Source organism: Aquila chrysaetos, chromosome 13 (assembly GCF_900496995.4).
Source record: "Aquila chrysaetos chrysaetos chromosome 13, bAquChr1.4, whole genome shotgun sequence".
Classification (NCBI taxonomy): domain Eukaryota; kingdom Metazoa; phylum Chordata; class Aves; order Accipitriformes; family Accipitridae; genus Aquila; species Aquila chrysaetos.
In genome coordinates this window covers 35100969-35126182 of record NC_044016.1, presented here as the reverse complement: position 1 = coordinate 35126182, position 25214 = coordinate 35100969, and the positions used below count along the sequence as shown (strand labels likewise).

Here is a 25214-nt window from a genome sequence, read left to right as displayed (position 1 = left end):
GTGAGCCATTTTCAAATATGTTTTAATATAGATGGACTATGAAATACATGCCTTGTTTAATTTTTTCCAGCGTGTGGCTCGTTCCCAGGAAGAGCTCCGAGATAAAGCTTTCCAGCCAGAGAGGAATCGTTTGGAAGTCGTTATACGGAAGGATGTAGAGTACATTGATCGGAAGTCAGACAGCGATCAGTGGATGAATTCATCTGTGGATTCTAGCACATCTAGCCAAGAACACCTGAACCATTCATCCAAACCGGTCTCGCCTGGTTCTTGTTTAACTAAAAGTGGACCTGGCCGTTGGAAAACTCCAGCTACTAGCCAGCCAACTCCCGTGGCCATTTCCCAGCCCATCAGAACAGATCTTCCCCCTCCGCCACCGCCTCCTCCAGTGCATTATGCATCTGAATTTGATGAACTACAAATGGATTTGCCTCTGCCTCCCCCTCCTCCTCCAAACCAGATAGGGGCACAAGCATCTTCCCAGGCAGCCGCTGCTGAGCGTAAAAAAAGAGAAGAGCATCAGAGGTGGTATGAAAAGGAAAAGGCGCGTTTGGAAGAAGAACGAGAAAGGAAACGTCGTGAGCAGGAGAGAAAACTTGGCCAAATGCGTTCTCAGCCACTAATTCCTGCTCAGCCTGTGGTTCCCCCTGTTTCCCTTCAACAAGTGAAATCAGAAAAGCCTTCAACTTTGCAGAGGTCTCAAGAAACAGTCATTCGAGAGTTGCAGCCCCAACAGCAGCCTCGGACTATTGAGCGGAGAGATCTGCAGTACATTACTATCAGCAAGGAAGAACTGTCCTCTAGTGATAGCCTCTCTCCAGATCCCTGGAAACGGGATGCTAAGGAGAAACTGGAGAAGCAGCAACAGATGCACATTGTGGACATGCTGAGTAAAGAGATTCAGGAACTTCAGAACAAGCCTGATCGTACAGCAGAAGAAAACGACCGCCTCCGCAAACTCATGCTTGAGTGGCAGTTCCAAAAGCGACTTCAAGAATCAAAGCAAAAGGATGAAGATGATGATGAAGAGGAGGATGATGATGTGGATACTATGCTCATCATGCAGCGACTGGAGGCAGAAAGAAGAGCAAGGGTAAAAGGGAATAATCCTTTCTAGACAAAAGTATTGTAAATACGTATCTTGGTGGGTTCTTTGGCTTTGTCCGAGTATTTTGATGTTCTTATAGGGTAAAGGAGGATGAAGCTTTCTTCAATACCTTGAATTTTAAAATTGTGAACTTACAGTGGCTTCACCAGTTAAGTGATATATTATGAAAGTATTATAGAATCCAAGTTGGCAGTCAAATTTACTTTTCTGGTTGTGGGGAAAGAAATTTCCTTTAGGTAAAGGGATTTTGCAATGTACCTGGAGTAGGATTAGAAGGTTAAATATGGCAAGAGTTTACTTACAGGAAGGTAAGCAAAAACATTTGTAACTCTGAAAGTGTCTAGGAGAATCGGGAACAAAAATAGTGTGAATTTTTTTTTCCTCTCCCCCGCCCCTCAAATATATTTACCTCTCAGAGTTCTTATTTATAGTCTTGGACCTGAACACAGACGCTGAATGCGTGCTGGTTCCAGGGAACAGTGAACTGAACTGAGATTCCACCTTGCTGGTCTGCTCCAAGTAAAGGCTGGGGTCTTAAGGCAGCTGCTACCTCTGCCTTTACCACCACCTCAGTGGTGACTCCAAGAGTGCTGGGGGAGGCATTAGGTTGAGCCATGTGCTTTTGCGTGTTGTAACAACTAATGCACCCTGTCTCGGGCTCCAGCTTATACGTACCTGGATTTTGCATGGTGTCCAGTTTAACTGGTATCTGACAAGGTTTGCTTACCTTAGCTTCAGTAATGTGAAAGCTCATAATGTCTGTAATAAGATAATACAACTGAACAGTATGATAAAGGCTTGGGTTTTTTTACTCTGTTGGTGGCTGTTGTCTCTCAGAATCTGTTAAATCTATTGTTACTGAGAAACAATTTCTGTAGGAAAATTTTTTTTTTTTCTTTTCTGGATAATAGCACGGATACCAAAGTTACATACCAATACCTATGCTTTGACAGGCTTAAAAACTAGCTCTGTAATATGCTGAGTGTCTTCTGTTTGTTTGTCTTGAAAAGATGACTTAATTCTGTGATAAGCAATTTTTAATTCTTGAGAAACGCTTGAACATGCTTATTTTGACATTCAGAAATAGCTATCTGCTTGAGTAGTATTTGAATTCAGGGTTGTTTTGGCAGCTTGGTTTCCTAAACTTACTCTTTTCATATTTGCTGCAGTCTGCATTGCTTTCCTTTTTTCTTGTGGCTAACTTTATTACTGTGTAAAACAATAGATACCTCAGACTTGGAAACTGAAGAAAGGAAAAGCTAAATATATCTTTGGCAAACAGGTTGCGTTAAAGCCCAGCGTTGCTGATGCGTAATTTGTAGCACATAGGCAGTTACCTATGGGAATAAAAAAAAAGTCCATGTAAAACTGCTGTTTTAAAAACCAGCACATTTAAAATTTTACTGTAGCAAGGCTAAAAAGGCCATGTGTCGTTAATAGAAAGCCAGTTGTATTGCATAACATTCTATCAGTCTTCTCTGCAAGTGCTGGATTTAAAATACTATTTGTGCATAAAGTTCCAAAATGCTGGGAGAACCTTTTGAAACTAAAACATAACAGTTGTCTTGAACTGAAGTCATGTTTGCATTTTGGTTACATTTCACTGTCTGTACTGCTAGAGATGCAATAAGTAGCATCTCTGGAGAATTGCTGAGGTTTTCAATGAGTCAAACCAATACTGATAAAAATTTCAGATATTTGATTGTTTTCACTTCTGTACTTGAGGATTATGTCAATTCAGTTCCTCGTTCTAAAGCAGCTGACTTAACAAATAAAAGAAAATGCTTTTGAAATGGCACAAGTCTAACCTATCTTTATTTTCACTGTGCATCTTTCTTTTTCCCCCCCTTTCTTACTACCTGCAGCAGACTGCTGTGCCAGCAATCTCTGTTCTAGATTTGGTATGTTTGTTTCTTTCTCTTCAATATCTCTTTCCCATTTCAATTCCTAATATAATTGATAACCACCCTATGTGCTTTGCATGATGATTTGGCATCTTTGGGTGTTCAAAAATCATTGTGATACAATAAGCAGTAAGTTAACTGTAAGCATGCATTTGAATGTTTCCAGATGTGGTGACTCCTTTCCCTGTGTTTCCTTCCTTTTAGATGTTGTGTTCTGCTTGCAGGCTTGATTTGTTTGTTGTAGCAGTGGTCTAATATAAAACTGTGTATTGGATGTTTTGTGCAGTCGTGTTTATAAAATCTCACTAATAACTTTGAATGAACAGGCTGTGAGGTAAGATTTCCTCCCTTCCCTTCCCCACCCCTGCAGGTTTTAGAAGAGCTGTAGCAACACTATTCCTTTCCAATTTGAAGTGAAATTGTCCTGAGAGCCTAATAATACAGCATACTGTTTCAGCATATGCTGAAACCCTGTTGTTTACAGGTGTTGCAATTTTATCATTAAAGTAAAAATGAATTGTAAACTCAGAAATTACTTCTGAACTAGTATTTCCAAGTAGGTCACATAAACATGCAATTATTAAGTTACCATATAACTTCAGTTTCTATTGGTTAATACCATTCTCTTGCATCTAAAACATGACAGGCTTTTGAATTGGAGCAGTAATTGCTATGACTCCAGCTAATTCTGTATTTTATTGCTCTCATTGCAAATGGGTACATGGAAAAAGAGTTCTGTAGTCTTCTAGAGAAGAAATAAATCCCCTTCAAAGTGTATTTCTAGATAATTACTATACCAATTTGACAGAAAGGTAATACTTGCAAGTCCTGTTAGTATAATTAATTTGTGCTGCTGGAAAAAACTGTAAACATGTCTGTTCAAAACATGGATTTGGATATTCAGCACTGCTTTTAAACACCTTTTAAAATGCATATTCAGATAACTTTGTCTCAGGTGTTTGGTTTTGTATCTGTGCGGTACAAGCGTTAAGCAGCTGACAGCAGTGAAACAGGTGAAGCATGTCAGCTTCTGAATTAATGGACAAGCCAGGAGTCATGGATTTTTCAGACTTAATATCTATCAATATTTTTTTCTTATTACTACTCCTATATTTTTTTGCTTAAGCCTTGTTCCCCAGACCTGCGACTTGATAGATAAGGTTCTTTGCTAAGCAGGCTGTAAACTTCTGGATCTTTTTGCGACAGGAGGTTGTGAAGGCAGACAGTATCATCAGCTTTAAAAATGGATTAGACAAATTCATAGCCATCATGCCTGTAAACAGCTACGCAAAGGATTACACAAGGCTGTACCAGCTGACATCTCTAGTACCGTGCTGGGGAAATGCTAGAAGAAATGGCCAGGCTCCTGTGCAGCTCTTCTTGCTGTGGTCGGAGGCAGAATACTGTGCTAGATGGATCCATGGCCTGAATCAGTCAAGGATTTATTATCCTCATAAGTTTAGCTTTAAAAAAAGAAAGCAAGCTAATTCTGAAATAGATGATGTTGAACGCTGTACCCAGCAAATACCTCTTTTTCCTAATTTCATCATTTTCATACTGTTCACGTGACTTTCTGGGCATAGGTGCATCTATGCTATGCCACTTCATGTACCCAATTGATTACTACTTTGTTTCTAGAGAAAAAAAAAATACAATTTCAAATGCTCAGTGCTGTTTATGTATGTCTAACTTGAGCATTGGTGATAGCTGTTCTGCTAATTACCAGGCTGGTGAAAGGTGATGAATAGTTAATGCATGAATTGTCAACTTGGCTAGTGTTTGTCTTTTTAAATTCCGTGGGCCACTAACAGATCTGACCCAGCTTTAGCTGTCATAAATAAATAGGTATAAATTTAAAGTTTGTCTGGAACGTCTTTTAAAGCGTTCTAAGCAGTGCTTGGAGAAATGAATTTTGTCTGGAACCTGAGACTTCCTGGATGCCTGCCAGTCCTGTGAATATCTTAATATTTCTGATATGGATCAGCCCATCAGCCCAACAGCTCAGAAGAAAGGTGGCCTTTTTTGCCCTCCGCAGTAGGAATAGTGCTGCAAGCGTGCGTTAGCGATGGGGACAGAGTTGTGCAGCGAAGCGAACTGTTGGCAGTTTGCAGTAGAGCTGAGACAAAGCAGGGGGAAAGAATTAGTGCTTTGTGCTTAGCTGCTTTGCTTGCTTACAGCTGGGAGAACGCTCTTCTCCGTCACTCTCGCTGTACGGATCAGTTGTTTCTACCTGTTACAATATAAACATGTACTGCTTTGGAGAAGCCGTGGAAGTACAGTAAATCATGTGATAACGTGACTTTTTAACTAGAGAAAAACTAATTGGGACAGAGAAGTATTGAATTGAAATATTCAACCTGGGAATCTAATAGCCTTCTTACTAGAAATGAGACATGAAGCTAATTTTCCTTAGCATCTTGAAAATTTGGGATGAAGTTTGAATTGGGTGCTGCCGTACACGATTACAAACACAAATGCCTGCAAGTGCTCTGGCACGCCTCGCCATCCCACCGCTCTCTGCCTTGGTCTGGGAATGCTCCAGAGTAGAAACCAGCTACAAATCAGAAAGAAATTAAATGCCACTCTCTTTAATAGTTGCTCTCTTCCCGCTTGTGCCTTACATATAATTTTTGGCCTTTTTACTAGGTGTTATATTTAGAATAGCCTCTGACCTGGAGACCGTTGTCTTCACGATTATTATGGTTCAGATGTTGACAACAGTTCCCAGGTGGGCACCCTGCCCAGTTTTCACTTCTTTCTTTAATTAAGACCAGAAGAAAATAAACCAAACCAGTCCTACTTCCCCTGTAATTTAGTTTCAGATATTTTCTTGTTTAAGTGCATTTGAATAGGAATTTGCTACTAAGCAAAAAGGCATCCATGCTGTAACCTGGGATCAGTAACTGCCGTGTTCAGAGTTTTTTCTCTGAATGCAGCTGGGACAGAGTGAAGGAGTTTTCCTGTATTTTTTCACTGTGCAGTTTTTGCACCCCTTTTTTTTTTTTTTTTTTTTTTCCTAAGAGGAAATTACTTCTTTTCTATAAACTCTTTTGAATTACTAGCTGTCTTTCATTTTGACAGCAATATTATCTCCTTTGCTAAAATAATGTATTTTTAATAACCAAGACAAGAAGAGGTCTTAATTCCAGCAGGGAGTTCATTAACTACTTTATTCCCTGCTCTACTGTATATACTGAGCTTGATGTCTATGTCATTTTCAGTTAGGAATTACAAAATTTTAGCCCTAAATAAGGGGAATTTCCTTGGAGGTAGCATCCTCTACTATATGTTTGCTGAATTATTGCCTAAATGAAATTAATTAATTTTGTTATTTAGCTTTCATGCTCAAAAATGGTGGTTTTTAATACTTCAAATGGGAGGTGTTTTCACTGCAAGTAGTCTGTATAGCTGCTTGAAGATGTACAAGGCAAATGTTTTCAAAATTACCTGTTGTACGAGGTTGTAAGATACCCATAACACAAATACTATGTGAGTAGTGGGGGAAATAATTACCAGAAAATCAGTAAAAAAAATTTTTTTAAAGGTTGTTTTTAGAATTGATTGGAAAATTTATTAGAAAACCTAATCTGCTTTAAAGCGCGTTTCCTGTTCGTTAATTATGGGGGGAGATACCTACATGAAGGTTGTCCTCACAAAGTCTATTAAAACTAATTTTAACCTACTATATCATTTTTGCTTTGTGTCTTAGGGCCTTTTTCTGTAAATGAAACTGGATTGTAAAACAAATCCAGGTGTAGAGAAGTATCTGTGTTATATGCAGCTTATAGCAAGATCCAGTGATTTCCTGATTTATACCAATCGGTATAAAAGATCTTGGGGCAGGGGAGGGAATCACTTTAAAACATATGCTGCAGTAAGAAATAACACAGCATGAAGTCTAGTTAATTTCTACTTGTGAATATTATTGTGCCAGTGAATATTCCTGTCCATCAAGGGCTTTGATACTGTTAGCTTTAGCAAATCATGCAAAGTTTGGATTGTTGTTCAGTTTTCTGTGCAGTGTTTATCATAAGCATGTATAAAACAGTATTGTCTGTTGGACATCAGTTTTTTGTGTGAGCTGTTGAACCTCCATAGTCAAAGACTTCTTTGCCTCACTCTCTGCTTTTTCCAAAACACATCTGTTGCAGATAGAGTGGGAGATTTTATTTATCTCCCGAGACTATTTGCAGACTTGCTGAATGAGCCTGTTACTTTAAATGGATTGACCCTTTGACTAATGAGTCATGATTTTCCGGTGCTTAAGTACTAATCCAAAATGAAAAACCAATTGGCTGCTGGAGCTGTGGACTGTTGGTTCCAAGTATTTAATTTCACTTTACTGTACCTATGAGGCTGTGGTTGCTGAAGCTGTCTGGAACGCGAGTCACCTCAGTCTTCTGCTAGGGGTTCATATGTGACTGCTAAAAATGTCTCCCTGTGTGTGTTGTGCTTCTTTTATGTATCTAGTTCTGTGCATCTCCCTTATTTATTTATTTATTATTATTATTTTTTTGTTCACCCCTCCCAAGGGATTTTAGGGAAACCAGTGTAACAAAGCGTACTCTTAACAGCTGGACATTATAGTAATTCCTCTGTAGTATAGCATTTTCTGCTGAATGAGTTATTTTTAGATGCAAATACTCGGGTTACGGTTTTTTTTGACCTATCTTACCCACATGAGTGACGAAAAAATTAAAGATGCGTCTCTGTTAGTTACAGGATGAAGAACGCAGACGGCAGCAACAGTTGGAAGAAATGCGCAAACGAGAAGCAGAAGACAGGGCCAGGCAGGAAGAAGAGCGCCGACAGCAAGAGGAGGAGCGGACCAGAAGAGAGGCTGAAGAAAAGGTTGTGGTCTTCCGAGTGCTGCAGGGCTTCTTACAGGCCTCTCCTCTTTAGCCTGGCCACCAATAGCTCGGTGTTGGGTCAGCAGGGGTTAAACACACTAGCCCTCCTGATAAGAGTCATGGCCCAAGGCTTCAGTTTATCCAATATAAACCAAAAAGTAATTAAACAAAGAGCCCATTTGTGGTGGCTGGAGTTGACCGGTATTGCAGAAATAGTACTGTAGGCTTACCGGCTGCAGGTTTTTAGCAGTGGCAAGGGCTTGCCTTCAGAGCCTTTTCTGAAAGTTATGGCAGAAATCAATTGCCTCCTCGTTTCCTTCAGCCCCCAACATGACCTGCCTACCTTCTTGATTATAATGGCTGCTGAGTTAGTGGTGTTGGGTTTTTCTTTGTCTCGGAGACAGCACTGAAATATTTTTGCAGTAATTGTTTTATAGAGATAGAGAGAAATACAAAATGCAGTGGAGTGGAGATGAGTACTCCATATTGTCTTTTATGTTTGTACTATGGGAAGAAAGGGAATTGGTTTCTAGAAAGGAAGCAAATAATTTCAGCAGATAAGTCACTGTGCAATCAGATTCTAAAAATTGAGGCTTCTAGGTTCCTTCCAAACATTATACATGAATTTGAGAAGCTTTATTGTTCAAAACTGGAAGACAAAGCACCTTCTTTGACTCAGCTTGTTTGTTAAGACCCTCTTCTTCCTAGAGAAAGAACAGTTACTGTTGGTCAGATTGAAGACTTGCCTGTTAGTAACACTGGCTTCAGAATGAAGACAGAGGGCTAGCTTTTAATGTTGAGAGAAATTTCATCTTGGAAGAATGAGCAAATATATTTAAAAAAATAAACAAAACACCTTAGATATATTTGCTTTGTTAATTTGTTTTGTTAGCTTGTTTCCAAGCTTTGTTAGATTTTTTCCATAAGCAGTATGGGTTGACAAGTAGAGGAAAGCTAAGCTGGGGGTGGTGATAGGTGAGAAGCGAGGAAGGTGTATCTGGACTGAGTAAGGTATTTAAAAATATACTGTAGGAAGTTAAAAAAAGCAACCAAAAAAACCAACCAAGGCTTTCTTAATTTCTGACGATGGTGCAGCCAAATGACGTTTGGATCACAGGCTTGAAAGGGTTTTCACTGACAGATCTTGACTGAGACACTCAGACATCTACCAACTCAGAACTCGGCACCATCTGACTGCTACAATGGTTTTAGAGTAGTACAAGGAGATGAGTTTCGTGTCTTTGCTCTAGATGAACAAGATCAGATTGATTTATTATTTTTTTTAGGATAACTGACTCAACGGTGTTGAGCAGATAAGGTGGATTTTTTTTGAACATGTGGATTAAAACCAGAAATTATCATTGTTCAAAATGTCATATATTCCCAGCAGAAGTTATACTACGCTTAGACAAAAGAGTTTGTGTAACATATGGTTTCCAAATACACGTTTTCATTCGTTATCAAACAAACTACTGAATAGACCCTTGTTTTAATTTACAATGTGGTTTAGACAAGAGCTGAACAGAATTAAATGCTATTTAGTTTTAAAACAGTAAGAAAGTCTTAAACTGGAAAAATACATAGAAGATATTTCATGGCCTTTTAAATGGTCAATAGCCTCATATAAATATCATTAGCATAGTTTTTTTTAATTTGTGTTTTATAAATGTTTTTAAAAAACAGTTATTTGATGTCTGTTGTAGAAAAGTTCTTGATTTGTACGTGAAAGCAGTTTTGCTGGTATTTACACTAGAAGCTTTGTTAGGAGTCATCTATTCCAAGGCTCTGTTGATTAATTTACGTTGTATAATCATGCAGCAAAATTACAAAGTGCCTTTTTTAAGGTGGTAGTTAATTCTGGTTATTTTTCCTCTCCCACAGATTCTCTACAGCTGTAGTAAATCTACCCCTTATTAACTGTAGTTACATTTTGAGTAATAAATGCTGGACTTGCCCTTAGTTCACACAGGTAGTTGCCTTAGTTACCACAGGCAGTGGTAAACCTGGAAATAACAGCAAAATGCTGTGTTACAGGACGACTGCCTTTTTTTTCATAGTAGTAAGTATTGTTTGTATGAGACCATACAGATGGCTCTGCTTATTGCCAGAAAAGGAGACAAAGAAAGATGTTTGTAGCTCAGTGATGGAAAACTTAAAATCTCTCTTAGATTGAAAAGTCTGTCTTTCTGACCACTGTGTTTCTGTTTCCTCTGGACTTGCAGAGGCGACAGGAAGAGGAGTATTACAGTCGCTTAGAGGCTGAAAGGCGCAGGCAGCACGATGAAGCAGAACGAAGATTACTGGAACCTGACGAGCCTGGTCTGTACAGACCTCCGCTTCCACGGGAATATGAACTCCCATCCCCAACCCCTTCATCTAACGCTCCTCCTCCCCCACCTCAGCGAAACACCTCTTACCTCAAAACACAGGTCCTCTCCCCTGACACGATTTATACTGCCAAGTTTGTTGCATACAATGATGATGATGAGGAGGAGGAGGATTCCAATCTAGCAGGTCAGGATAAGTACTCCAGCACAAGAAAATCTTATGGTGACTTTCCTCCTGCCACCCTTAAGCCACAGCAGCCCTCCCGCCAGCCTCGCCCAGTTTCAGATGGCCTCTTTCTTTCCAACTCATTCCAGTCATCTCCAGTCAATGCCAACAGTACTGCGGCCAAAAAAAGCCAGCCCCCGCCCCCACCAAACAAACACAGTTTCATCCATGCCAGCAGCTCTAAAGGTAGACGCCATGAAATCAATCGTCTCTACAGAACTATCCTCATGTTTTCAACTCTGGTGCTGTAGATTGAATCACTGACTTTGTGATTTACTTTTTTTCCCACTTATCACTGTTTTCACTATGGTGATCTAACTTAAATCCTGATATTAATATGAATCCTCCAATTTTTCACTGTTTTGATCTCTCAAATTTCCTTGTTCCTTACCCAAACTCTTCAAAAGCAGAAATTCCATCTTTCACACGATGAATCGGAAATTATTTTAACTGTTACTCAACCAATTCAAAGTACTGTTGGTTTTGGCTTTCACTCTGTATCTTTCAGTGATTTGTTATGTATGACTGACCCCTGGGTTCTCAGGGCAGCTGGAAGTGCACCTTTCTTGAACACAGGAAACTTTTTCTAATGGGTTCATGGACAGAGCTTATCTTCTGCTTTCGTTATTGGTACCAGGGTTCTCTCTTCTAATAGTGTGTGCAAATGGCTTTAAAAATGACCTTTGTAGACGTAGTTCTTACATATACAAGCACCAAGAGACATATAGGACATGCAGTTAGTTTCATGGATTAGGCACCATTCCTTTACTTCTGGTTCATACAGTGCAGTTTTCTTGCAAAGAGAGACAAAAATCTAAATTTCATCTTCCTGCCTTTTGCCTTACTCCTTCCCTCCCCTTCTACGCCCCTGTAATTCTTTGTCTGCTCATCTTGTTTCTTTTATAACTCCAAGAGGGCAACCATAATGGAGTTTCATTTCAAGTAGAGCTCTAGCTGCTAGTAACTTCAGCACTGTATTTTATCTGCAGAGTACTAGTTTAGCTATACTCATGAATTCAAAGCTAATTCAGTCCAAAGTTCCATGCTGAATTTTTTTAAAGCTGCTGCCGTATAGGAAGAATCTTACATACTTTACTCTTTGAGTATGTGTCTGTGTAGATCTCACTCTAATAAATTTTCAGTTTATTAATAGAAGATTTTGTCTTTAAATAGCATCTGCCAGCACTTCCCCTACATTTGTTTTCTTCTTCTATATTCTTCTGAAGGGAATGGTGGCCATGACATTCCCGTAGTTTGTTCTTTTTACTTGTACTGGAAGTCAACAAATGCCTGACAACCAACTCCAGCTGATCAAATCATCCTTCTAAAATGCAAAGGGTAGCAAGGGAAAGAGTTTATGCTGGTTTCTAGCCAGATGGCTAACTTGTTTACTGGATTCCAGTCTCAATGACAAATGTGGAAGCCTGCAATATGGTATATCCCCGATCACCTTTTTGGCCACGTAACAAATTATGAAAATCATGTGCTTGCTTTAATCAGAGGTGTGGTGTCCCCTGGTCATAGGGAGCATACGAGCCTCAGAAGAGGCTCCAGCTATCAGAAGCACTTCTAATCCAGCTGTAGTAGTGTATTAATCTGATTTAGGGTATGTAGGAGGCCATACAGGTACATGATACTCAGAGCTTCCTGACTGCATCCTTTTCAATTAAGGCTCAAGTCATTGTTTTCCAGCAAGGCATCCTTTCCTTTGCAGGGCAAATTAGCCTCTGCTGCAGTTGGCCTGCTTCCCGTGCCAAAGAGAAGCTCTGCACAGCATTGGGTAGTTTTAATATTGGTGAAGGGACAGTAGTTTGGCTCAGTTGTAATTACTGTCCAAGTGATACAGAGTTGATGCTTAGCAGTTTTGCTGTTTGGGGTCAGTACAGCACCCAAGCTGCATAAAAAGTATCCACACTGATAGTCATTTAAAGGGGGGAAAAAAAACCCCAAACCTGTTTATTTACCCTGGTGTTGCCTCTCAGATCTCGTGATGTAGTAGTCCCTATGGATCCTGCAAGCCCATCTATCACTCCTGTCTGGCTCTGTCATAGGTTCCAAATCCTAAATGAAGGTGAGGGAAGGTTTTAGCTTTTCAGTGTGTCGTCATTGGACTGGAGTGTAAGTAGACACACTGTAGCCTACCTGCTATATGCTACCATTACAGGGCAAATAATTCCATTGTGCCTACTACCATGCATGTGAGCCCACTGATAAACCCACAACCAGTGAACGCGAATCACAGTTTTGTATCAGAAGGACTCTAGCTTTTGAGCACCTTATATCACACAGAATTAATGAGTTAAAATAAGATTCTAGAAAGGCAGGAAACATGGAAAAGATTCTCTTTAAACACTACGACTATCTATGTTGTCAGCTTGCTCTTAGGAATATTCTGAAATGGCAGGCTTCTGACATGAAACTTTTGTACTGTATGTACTGAATTCTTGTTCTTTCAAAGGACTTTCTTTTTCTAGAAATTCTTACTTGAAACTGACTATGACAGAGTATAAAATGTGCCTTCTGTCACAACATGTAGGCTTCCAAAGGCCCTGGCTTCCCTTCCGTATTTGGCACTTGGAAGGCTGTACATGTGATGAACTAAGTAACTGTAGAACCATCGGTCACTAGCTGGCACCACCACTCTTCCTGCCTCCCATCATCCACAACCCAGAATGCCATTTCCTATGTAATTGCACTTCCCACTCCTGCCTTCTGTTAATTTTAACGGAAAAATGAATCTCAGGAAAGCGAAACGTTCAGTGATATTTTTTGTGTGTGTGCGTTTGTTTTTCCCTGGAAAACAATGAGAAGGACTTCTACAAAGATTTGGTTAGGGTTTTGGTAACAATTAAAGAATATTGTAGTATGATGCTTCGCCTTTAATAACCTAATTCATAAACCATACAACTAATTCTGAATACTCTTATTTCATAATTTTTAAAATAGCCATGAGAACAGGTTAACTTCACCTGATTGCTCAAGCTTCTATGAAGACTGCCTGCGTAACGTACAAAGCCGTTTGCACAAAATGCAGAATTCACTGTGCAGTTTACCATCTCCCATCTCGCTGACTCTGTTGCATTACTGTCCTTTACAGCTCGTTTCTGTTCTGAATGTTAACTCTAGTAAACCACGCTTCTGCAAATTTTGCTCTCGTACCTTCTTCCACTGGGTCTCTTTAAGACCATCGGGTCTGTCAACTAACCAAGAAAAAAGCCAACACCCAAATCAAAACTACTGTCCTAAAGCTAGGTGGAAGTGTGAACCACAGCACGTGGATCCAGACTTGTCGAAGTAGGGAAGGCAGTACTTACGTGTATGGAAGACTCATGTCTGAAAGGAGAAAAACTTCCATATGTCTGGCATACCTAGTATGATTTGGCCTGCTACAAAATTTTGGTGGAAAAAATGTAGCCTACAACATGCTAGCTAAATTAGTTTCTGTGTTCCAGCCTCATAGGTCTCTTATTGACTATTTATGAGAAGTTACATATACCAGTGGAAGAAGCAAACATTTCCTTTTGTACCAAAGAAGGTTCACAAGACATAACGCGTACAATATTGAGACCAGAACTGTCTGAAGACAAATCTGAGTATTGTGCTGATACTTATTATTACTTTTTCCGGATGGTTATTAAGAGAGTATGGTCTTAAATATAAATGAAATTATTCAACTTATTGATTGGAAAGAAAAGGTTTTGTCTTGTGGCCTTTAGAAAGAATTAATACAATGTGTAAAATCTGTGTGTTGTATCAACTTAAACTAAAGGTGCAGTGCTGCAAGATAACTTGCTTGAAATTTAAATTTAAGGGCGGGGGGCAAGGGGGGATTTTCTGAATGATACAGTTTACTTAATCAGACTAAACAGAGACAAAAATTCTGACTCTGCTCAATTGCAAAGATGGTATATACTAATCTTAGCTTACTTCTAGCCTCATAAAGGGAGCAGCTGCAGCTAACTTGCTTCCTGTGGAGCTTGTTACAGGGTAATGAAGTGTGTTGCTCTTTCGTCAATCGCCTTGCACAACTTGTAATGTTTGTCTTACAGTAAGCCGTGACAAGATAAAGATCATGATTTGATTCGTGCTGGATAATCTAAACAAAATGTGTTCTGACTCAAAATTAGGAATAAAAAAATTATAGCTGTTTTGAGGGGGGGTGGAATTTAGTACTACTGATTTTAAATATTCCGGAGGTCAAATGACCCTCTAAATTTATTTCTGACTCTAGTTTGAGATTATTTCTTGAAAGAAGCACTGCACCTTTTTGAAGAAATACAATATAAAACTTCTGTGTTGTAACTGCAATCCTTCAACTTACTTTTTCTTTTGCATAAGGAATAAATTCATACACTGGATCTACAGGAGCAGCTGTTGGGGCCCATGAAGTTTATCGGGATCCAAGAGACAAAAGATCTAAAAGGTGACAGGCAGGAGTCCATTAACTTTTATACACCTGACTTGGCTAACTTCTGCAATATGTACCGTTGTTCTGTCTCTGTGGGCTATTCAAGAGCTCTGGAGTACCTTGGGTTACTATAAAATACAGCTTAGTTCTCCACAAGTCTTTAGGTGGTCTGAAGTACTACTTCACAGCAGCAAATTTCAGTGCTACAACTGAGTAAACTGAATGATAATTGTAAATGAACAACTTCAACTGGTTTAGGTGTATTTATAAGTCTGAACAGTAGCTCCCAGGTGGGATTCTTACCAAATTTGTAATAAGCATTAGTAATACGGGCTATGTCTTCTGTGTGAGTGGCAAGCTTTGCTGTGTAGCATACTGAAGATGTGACTGGGCTTGGCTAGGATGCTGTAGAAGCTGTTAGCCCAGCTGCTGCATTTTAAAATGTAGTTAATGTTTCAGTGGAGTGTGCAGAGCAGAGACCTCTTGGAGCTAAAAGGGAAACCTCTTCTTATCAAGAAATTGAAATATATACTAAAGCCTTATTGTATGAGGGTTAATCACATATGTAAAGTATTGTTACAGCTGCAACTAAGAATGATTTGAGATCTTCACTGCGGTGGTCAGAAACACATAATACAAAAGTTGGTTTTCTACAACAGTAAGAGATAAGTGCAAGAGCTTAGGCAACAATTGCACTCAGAAGCTTTGCCAGTAGATGAAATACAGAGGTGCTGCAGCTGCTAGAGCACACCTCAGTACTAGTAGCTTTGTTTACCAGGACATAAAAGCTTTGTATTCCAGTTTTTTTTTCCTAGACACGTGCCACCACAGAGAGGCTTGCTACTTTAGCCATAACAGCAATGCTGTGCTAAGATAGACAGAGCCTTAGTTTACACCTGCGCTTCGCTTTGAAAGTTGGCAAGCAGTTTCATTCATGTTTATGTGCCAGAGATGGTCATGAGCCATTAATTTGCCTAAGTGATAGCACAATGTCAGAATTAAAGGTATGCATGGGGATCAAAACCTTGCAGAACACTAAATGGAGAATCTTTTGGTGTATTCAAAAAAGCTGTCAGTTGATACATGTCGCTAAGAATTACTATATTTAAGGATATTGTAGCTAAGAATTATAACAAAGACTTTTTTTTTTCCCTTTCCAGTCAAGATACAGATTTACCTGGAGCACCAGAAAACTTGACGTTCAGGGAACGCCAACGACTTTTTTCACAGGGTCAGGATGTATCCAATAAAGTGAAAGCTTCTAGGAAATTAATGGAACTGGAAAACGAGTTGAACACAAAGTAAGATTAAAGCACCTTATCAGATGTAACTGAAGATCTCTAAATTGAGGGATTGAGATGGGGGGCACACTACTAATGAACAGAAAATGAATGTTTTCTGAAAGGAGTGACTTTGATTCCTCTATATCTAAGACTGTTAATTAAGATTTAGAGATGTTGCAATAGCAAGAAAACTGATTACTTTGCCAGGAGCTTGTGGTTTATACAATGAAAGCACTGTAAAATTTTAAAGATATGAATCACGTGAAGGTAACTTTTTTCCTTTCTGTTTTGGGGGTTAAGTTCTTGTGCACCAGACCAAGTAGCACTTGTCAAAGATAAGTTCTGTTTCCTGGTGTTTTACAGACACACTTTTGTTTTAGCTGCTGAGCAGAGAGAGTGAGAATAGCTTGAACTGCCTAAACTAAACTGTGCACTAGAAATTAGTATTTTAGGTTGTTTGATAAGAAGCCAATATCTGGGCCACCTTAAATAAGACTATAGCAAGTTTGACATACTGTAGGGTGTTCATAGAATGCTCAGCATATCAATACAGATCTTACCATTGCTTATTACTGGAGTAACACACATTCTGTAGGTAGAACCTTGGAATAAAAACATTTCTAGTCCTACGTATTTGTTGGGTCTAAAATGGTTGCCTGAGAATTTATCTGTAGTTATGGAAAAGTCTGTATGTTGATGCATCCCCACTATATGTGCTTCAGACTTTCAAAAATGTGAAGATAAAACCTTTGGGTAATTGTTTCATTTAAAAAATTACATAAGCAATAGATAGTAGGCTACACTAGTGGCCCTTCATCAGCTAGGACCAAAATGTTCGTAATGTGTCAAAGGCGAGGAGTAATGATTCCAGTTCCAAGGTGGGCGGAAGAGATGCATATGTTTTCTGAGAAAGGTAGATGAGAATTTATTAGGCAATTAGGTGTGGAACAGTATCGATAAGTCTGCTATTATCAGTTCAGCAATATTTTTCCTTTTTTTCTGTGGAGAAGTGAACTGGCACATTAGAGAGAAAGACTGAAGTGTGAACCATCGAATACGATACTGCTGCTGGGAGTGTGAATGTTAGTGCGGTCGTTAACAGAGATGGTGTGATGGCAGCGAACCGCCTCTGCTCACACTGAGGAAGCAGTGCTAGCGAGCTCTCCTTTAGTCTAGCTGGCTTTACCGACATCCTGTTAACTGTTGTACTGAAAATCTTTCTGGCAGTTCAAGCTATTTTTTCACACTGTAATAGCCTTATTTAATTTTAAATTGTTAATCTTTTTCCTCCCGCTATTTCTTCAGCTATGCGTATGTGGCTGATGATGTTGGGAATAAGGACCTCATCAGAATTTTTCTCATTGTGTGATGTTAAGACAATATATATTGTGATTCCAAACAAATTTTCTATTTGACAAAGCCCTTTATTGGCTTTAGATGATTTTTTTTTTCCTGTATCATATTGTTCTCTTATAAATATATATTTAGGGAATTGTGCACACTTCCAAATACAAAGGGGTAGACTTTCACTGCCTTAGGAAAGAAATCACTTTTAATAAGAGTTGTATGATAAATAAATGCAAGTTAATGAAAATTGGAGTGTAAATATTTTTTACGTATTTCAGGTTTCTTATTTGAAAGTGTGCTTTTACCGTTTCACCTGTTAAATATGAAGTAGAAGATTAAACTGGTTCAAAGTGTTAATGAAGGATCTGCATGCTTGCTATGTCTGTTAATCAGGAAAAGCAAGCCTCTCCCAATTTATCTTGAGAACACTAGCAGCCTTACAGTGACAAATTTTTCTTAAGGAAAAAAAACTTATGCTGTGGCTGAATTACTGTTGCTGCTAGAATCTGAAAAAGGCTTAGCAAAAAAAAAAAATACCTATAACCTTCAGTGGAGTGGATTTGGCCGCTATTGGGCATTCGGGTCAAGTGTGAATATGTGTAAAAGTGCTTTTCATATTTGTCTGTGCATTATTATGAAAAACATCAAAACTGCTGTAGTTTCCCATTTCTACTGTATTTCACTTGCAACCTATTTTTAATAAAGTTTGTATTGTATTTAACTTTGCATTAAATGTTTTTTGTACTGTTTGTTATTTAATTCTGCATTCATAAACCAAAGGGGCTCTTCGTTTGTTTTGCCTTACCTGTCCTTTTAAAATATGCTTACAAGCAAAGTCAGAGGATCGCATAATGAATAGATGAAAACCTCAGATTAATTTTACATGGAGAATCAACAAAGGAGGCTGATTCTCATTGATCAGAGAGGAGCATTTCTTGACCTAATATTGTTCATATCTGTAGCAGTGACTTGAAAGAGGAGGTGATTTAACCAGCAACTTACAAAATAGTCAATTTTGGTGGAGCCAGTTACCTGGGCTAGTCTTGTCGTATTGTGTGTGTATCCTCCTCAAGTGCAAGCTGTATTTCTAACAGCGAAGAGAAACCTGCAGTGCAGCTTCTTTTGGAAAAGTAAATAGTTTTACAACCAGTGTCTCCATTGTGATTGCTGTGGTTAAAGTCATTTGATCTCTTTATTTTGAACACAAGGACAGGATAACTTTTTGTCAATTCTCTGAAAAAAAAATCAGTTTGACTGACCTGGAAGTTTGGAGGGGTGGACTCAAATTCAGTGTGTAGTTTTGAATGAAAGTTGAGCTAAAGGCCTTAGAAAAGGTGGTGCTCCTCTTTTATTGTTGGATTGATAAGGTTAGACTTGACTCTTGATGGGAGGCAGCAGTTCAAGCTCTGCTTGGGGAGAGTGGGGAAGGGAACCAGGCCCCACTGAAGTGCTGTAGATGCCTTCTGCTGTAGCTGAACGTCCACTGGAGCCAGGATTGAGAGCCACCTATGTCTCTTTCCAGATGAGTACCTTAATCTTTTGAGTTGTGGGGTCTAGACTTCAGAATTTTCAAAATCACTAATGAGGACGTTCTGGATTTTTGTATGAGAGATGTGTGTATAAAGGCCAGGAAGAAGCTAAAGGAACCACAGAAAGACAGAAGTGCTGTTCAGTAAGTTGGAAGGAAATGACTGCCAGGACCTCGAGGCATGGCTGAGGGGAATCTTTTATCCATGTTTTGAGTCTGTAGTTTTTGACTGTGAGAGCAGCCTAAAAGAACTTTTAATTTTGAATATAGAACGTGTAGTCTAGAAGAAAAAGGAAACAATCCATTGTCCTTCTGTATGGTAGTCCCTCCATCAGAGGAAGAGCAAAGAACTGGTACAAGCAAAAAGTGACTTACTTGATGAGACTATAGTTTTTGCAGCTGTGAACTGTCACAGAAACATTCATTTTCCAGGCTGAAGTAGTCCAGGGGTTGTGCGGGAGGAGCTGTGTGTTACACAGCAGTGGTAACACATTTTCAGTGGGAAAACAAATTTTGAGCTATGCCTTGCACAGTTCAAGTCAGGTTTGCTAAGTGAGCAGAGCAGGATGATGCAGTTGAAAGTGCAGCCAGCATCTGCTTTGCTTTAGGGACACAAGTTGTCATCCTTCATAGCATAGCCCTTGATATTTTAATTGATGGTGACCCTTATGGTGATAAATGTGTGAAATTACGTTTGCATATGCAGCCAGGTCTGCTGCTCCCAGCAAAAATTCTTTTAGTGTTGTTAAACCTCTGTCAAATTCTCCCTTTGGCACCGATCACCCACATACACTGCTTTCCAACTGCTTTTATGTACTGTTTGTACTACGGTCTTGCTGGTAATTGCGGAGAAGGCAGGGAAATGAAGAAATGGACAAAGTCCATAGCATACATCCTGTTTACTGAAATAATGAACGATATACTAGATTGTACAGATTGCTGTTTGTAGGTCAAGCAATGAGTGCACAAGCAGCAGAATAAACAAGACTGTTCTTTACCTCCTAATTCAATTAGATAACATGAGAAATAGCCATGATAAAAAATGAGCTTCACCAAGAATATTCTTAAAACACACTTAGTAACTCGTGTATTTAATAATAAGAATGGTAAGACGTCTGACTGTTCGTCCTGTTTTGTGGAATGACCTGCTGTCTCAAATGGTCAGTTAGTGGCTGTGCAGCCCAGAAGGCAAAGGCTCATGGATTAACAGTTGGGAGTCGGTCGACTTGTTTCCCAGCTGTAATGGCAGGGAAACTCCTTAAGGAGTCCAAGGTGCAATAGACCTGCTCGGAGATCTCAGTTTATTCTTAGGAACATGTGGATGTTCAGAACTGACCCACAGTTACTGTAGCAAATGTCTTGCTAAAAATGTGGAATGAAATACTTACAGCTTCACTGAATAATGTTTTAGGTGGTTCAGATAAGAGGCTGTGTGCAGTACAGCAGCCTCAAGTCACTGTCTGCCAAGTGTGGTGAAAGCAATCTCATACGGGCAGTAGAAGATCCGCAGGTGTACCACTGTGAAGCCCTCCGTGTTTGGCACAAGAGGGATAGCAACCTTCTCTCTTGGTATCTTTCACAAGTGCTTTTCTACCCATTTTGTTTCTTGTTACTGCCTTTGGGGATGCCATAACGGGTGACTCATACCAGAATGCTGAAGCTGGGAGTTGCAAGTTTGGGGGAAAAAAACCAAGATTGTTCAAAGCAGAGAATCAGTGTAGAAAGATGTGCTGGAATACAGCCTTGCAGCCTTTCCATAAGATCGCTGGATTTTATATTTGTTTGTTGCCTAGATCTCACTGACAGTTTTGTTCCCTGCCCATCAAGCAACTTCTCCTGAGCTTTAGAAATAGACAGAAGATCCCAAAAGAGAATTGCTGCTGTTATGGTGAGTCACAGATCATATTGTGATTTTTTTTTTTTTTTTTTTTTTTTTAATACAGATGGGACTGAGTTTTCAGTACTGTCTGACTTTCAGGTGTGCATAGAGAAATGACTAAAGAGTAGTCCAGGGATGCTCAGTTTTGGGTTACTAGTTCAAAGTCAGAGTGATAGTAAACTAAGTCTCCTCTGTTACGGCCTACAGAAACTGGATTCTTAATCTCAGTGGGTGAAACCCACAGTAGGGGAGAGATCAAGCATTACACTTAAGAGATGATCCTTCTGAGATGAGGCCGAGTTACGCTGGAAAGCAACATTGTTCTGATTTGATTGCTGCTGCAGGATAAGCATTGCATATAAAAACCACAGCTCTGTGTCAAGAATTGTGAGTCACACCCCCCAAGCTACTAAATACTCTCCCCAAAACCGCTGAAAATCCTGTCTGCCTTACTTAGTGCCAACATCTCGTACCATCCTCAGTATTGCAGTACTTTGGAACTCTTTTTTTTTTTTTTTTTTTTTTTTTTTTTTTTTAGCCTAAATCCATTTGTCAGTTTTCATTTTTCCACCAATGCAGAACTAGTTGCAAGGATGAACTGCTAAGGAGGTTCCAGGCAGTTTGTTGTTTTTTTAAAACTGAGGCTACAGTTTATGGGATGAAGTAGCAGTATATCACTGAAGACAGTTGATAGAGCTGCACAGGGATGTTTGGTTTGGTCTGTGATAGATGGGCAGCATCTGGGTTCCTCTGTAAAGGATTTCTATCCCTCTTGCGCCAAACACAGAGAGATTCACTGCTGTATGCCTTTGGATTTTCTACTGCCTGAGAGCACGTTCACCATGCTCAGCAGACAGTGACTCGAGACTGCTGTTGTGTGGAACTGGATTCCTCTAGTGCAAAAATAGTGTTATTTCCCACTTATAAGAAGCTGACATGTTTGTATCTGGCATGCTTTCACATTTAATAGCCAAATAGTATTACGGCTGCTTTCAAGATAATGTTGTTTTTTCAGTGCAATACAATAGAGCACTAAATATTACTAAGGTATGTCACATACTGGCCTCAGAAGCCTTAGTGTGAGACCCCCAGCCATAGCCTGAATGCATAGCTCCTGTCTTGGGCAGCGTCTTCGGCCTCCAATACCAGCTGGACCTGCAGGCTTTGTCCATCTCCTAAGACAAGCCCTAGACCCTGGCTTTTTTCACAGTTACTAAATAGTTGCAGTTGGAAGGGACCTCTGGGTATCATCTAGTCCAGGGTCAAAGCAGGGTCAGCTACAGCAGGTTGCCATGGCCTGTCTGGTTGGGTTTTGAGTATCTCCAAGGACGGAGGCTCCACAACCTCTCTGGGCAATCCATGCCAGCGTCTTGACAACGCTCACACTGCAAAAAAACCCAAAAATGTACTTTAAGTTCAGATGGAGGTTCACATGTCTTGATTTGTGCCTAATGCCTTTTGCCCTGTTGCTGGGTGCCACAGAGGAGGGTCTGGCTCTGTTGTTTTCATACTCTCCCATCAGGTATTTATCCATACGCATCAGATATCCCTCAGCCTTCTTTCCTCTAGGCTGAACAAGCCCCGGCATGCTCTGTGTAACATATGTTCCTATCCCTTAATCTTCTTTGTGGCCCTTTTTGCCTTAGACCAGCTGCTCGGGAGAAATCCTGTGGCCAGTATAGGAGCTTGCCCTCTGTTGTGGCGGCTGAATGCGGGGCCTGCGCCCCTGTCCCCAGGAACTGGGGCTCTGAGGTGAAATCTTCCACTCGCCTTACACCGGCCTTGGGAGCCCTGGGGTTGCCTTCTGCCCCTGCGCTCTCCACCCTCATCCTCGGCCTCTGAGGTGACTTATCCCAAGTGACGCTGCAGACGGAGGGCCGCCTCCCGCCCCTACTCCTCGTAGGGTCGCTCACCCCTCCGTGAAATGGAGGGGGCAAACGCTCTCCCTCACGGGCCCGAGGGGCACCGCCCCGTCGTCCCCCCCCGTGCCCTCGCTGCGAGGCGATTGGTGGGCCACCCTGCCACTCACGGCCGCTCCCGTTGCGGCCGGCCTCGCGGCGGAGGGGCGGCTGGCGGGCGCTCCCGTGGCCCCGCTAACGGCCGGCGCTTGGCGCGCGGGCAGGGCGCGAGGCGCTCGCCCAGCCAATCGAAGCGCTGGGGTGGGAAGAGGGCGGGTTCCCGTCACCATGGCAGCCGGGTAGCCACCCCAGCTGCGCTTCTCATTGGCCAGCGCGACGGGCGCGGAGCGCGGGGGCGGGTGCCGTCTGTGGCAGCCGGCGGGGAGGATGCGGGCGCGGAGCGGGCTCGACCCGGGCTCCGTGTGGGCGCAGCGCCTCGGGCAGCTGGAGCGGCGGTTGCGAGTGAGCCCGGCGCCGGCGGGCGGGGGGCGGTGGGGTGGGGGGAGAGCTGGTCCGCCCCGGCCTCGGCGGGGAGGGAGGGAGGGAGGGGGCTGCGGGGCAGGGCTCAGCGCCTCAGCCCGCTGAGGGCGGTAGTACAGCCCGGCCCGGCCCGCCCCTTTCCCTTAAAAGTCTGTTTCTAGGCTTAAAATGCAGGCGCGAATCCTGAAGGCAGCGGCCGGCGGGGCCTTGGCCCGCAGCCCGGTGCGGGGAGAGTCTGCTCCGCCGGGGCTGGGGGGGGGGGGGTCGAGCTGTGACCGGCCGCCGGCCCCGCACCCGGGCGGGAAGGGCCCCGCTGCTGATCCCCCCCCCCCCCCACCCCCGCGCAGCTTCGGGAACGGGGATTCGGGTGGGCCTTTGTAAAGAACTGAAATGGCGGTTCTCCAACGGCCGGCAGGAGGTCAGGCGGTGGTTCTGTAGAGCAAAAGCAGTGGAAAAGTTGTACGTGTGCAATTCCACGTAAGCGGGCAAAAAGACAGAAAATACAAGCGACCCGGGAAGGTGAAGGGTTCAGCCTCGGGTTTATGTGCCTCTAGACAAGTACTGTGCTGAGGCGATTGGGGGCAGGTCGTCCTTTGATTTTGGAAGGCAAAGAAACAGAGGAATGTAATAAAACTATTATAACGAAATAACGTTCATCAGACTCATCTTTATTTCATTTTTACTTTTGGGGTTTGGCGTGGGTTTTGTCCTTAGACCAAAGAAGAAAGAATAGTTGTCCTGGAAACTGAAAATGCTGCTCTTCATCTAAAACTTGCAGAGGTAACTATTGTTTGATTTTCCAGAAAGAATTCTTATGAAAATAGAAGAAAAAGACACTGAAATCAGCCTTCCTATTTTCAAGTTTGGCATTCTTTACCTGTTGGGGAGATCTGTGAAGGGATTAAGGCTCAGCGTTTTTTGGTTTGTTTTTTTTTTTTTTTAAATCAGCAGTAACGGTAGACTGATTAAGTAACTAGAACTTGACATACATTTAAATAATTGCCATTGTTTTAAATCCACAAAACTAAACTGAGGGGATGCCTCTGTGAGCTTTAAGTATGGAATATTGCTTTCTGCTTGCAAGGAGAGTGTTTGCCTAAAAGACAGGGGTAGATTTTGAAGGAAAACTTTTTAGACATAATTAGGATGATCCTTTAAAAAGTCCTGTTCATAGAGTGCAGGAAAGACATCTTATTATGAGCAGACTTACCAAAGATGCCCTATTGCATGTCTTCACAGCACTAGCATTACACTTGTCTGGAAAAGGCAAGGTACTGTTGCAGAAGTCAGTCACAGAGCATACAGCAACAACTGGATGCCCTCATTTCCTTATATCCTTTTACAGAAGGATATGTTGTTCCTAGACCATTATTGAAACAAGGAGCAGCCTGTGAATAATGTTTGTGGTCTTCAAAGGTAGGATTTCAGAGATTTACAGAATTTTGAATATTGATCTACACTGCTAGACCAGAGCCAGCTGTGAGTATTACTTGTGAAAGAGATGGTTGGCTAAGAGTTTCTAATCTGGGCTGAAAGATTAAATGGTTGGGTGACCTCAGGAAAGCCGTTTGCCCTCCCTCTGGGTTTGTTAACACCTGTGGATAAAAGTGGGTTTAACATTTTTCAAAGCCTGACTGGAAGCAGATGGTACATCTGAAATGAGTTTTGCTAGGTATACAGAAGAATACTGTAATTGATTCTGAGAAAATGTTTCTATTATTTTTGTTCTGCTTTATATTTACTAAAAACCGTTAAGTATTTCAGCTGATGATTTTTTTTTTTTTACTCTCACAAGCACAAGAAATAAATTATTCTAGTCAGTAAGGTACAGCAGATGTAGGAAGAAGTTACCCGAGTGTTAGATGATGAAGCCTTGTTTTCTAAATACAGCACTGTTTCAGTTTATTGCAAAATGTGCTGGAAAATACGAGCACCTACAGACACATGAAGAGCATGGCAGTGTTACCACCATCACC

The 25214-nt window shown here is 41.1% G+C and overlaps 2 protein-coding genes across 31 annotated transcripts in view; both read left to right on the top strand.

Moving 5' to 3' along the window:
* AFDN (afadin, adherens junction formation factor) overlaps positions 1–18174 on the top strand; it is a 131893-nt gene extending 113719 nt beyond the window's left edge. For 6 of the 25 annotated variants that reach the window (XM_030034673.2, XM_030034680.2, XM_030034679.2 and 3 more), the window contains 6 exons: positions 71–1093; positions 2974–3009; positions 7729–7863; positions 10085–10601; positions 14754–14838; positions 15984–18174. In XM_030034673.2, coding sequence (XP_029890533.1) covers positions 71–1093; positions 2974–3009; positions 7729–7863; positions 10085–10601; positions 14754–14838; positions 15984–16128 — 1941 coding nt within the window. In that variant the 3' untranslated portion in view covers positions 16129–18174. The other 19 variants (XM_030034685.2, XM_041128335.1, XM_030034688.2 and 16 more) reach the window with 12 other exon arrangements.
* A 4936-nt stretch (positions 18175–23110) lies between these two features.
* Positions 23111–25214, top strand: part of KIF25 (kinesin family member 25) — a 41793-nt gene continuing 39689 nt past the window's right edge. For 4 of the 6 annotated variants that reach the window (XM_030034905.2, XM_030034904.2, XM_030034902.2 and 1 more), the window contains exons 1-2: positions 23111–23220; positions 23953–24018. In XM_030034905.2, coding sequence (XP_029890765.1) covers positions 23146–23220; positions 23953–24018 — 141 coding nt within the window. In that variant the 5' untranslated portion in view covers positions 23111–23145. The remainder of the gene's footprint in view (positions 23221–23952; positions 24019–25214) is intronic. The other 2 variants (XM_030034906.2, XM_030034903.2) reach the window with 2 other exon arrangements.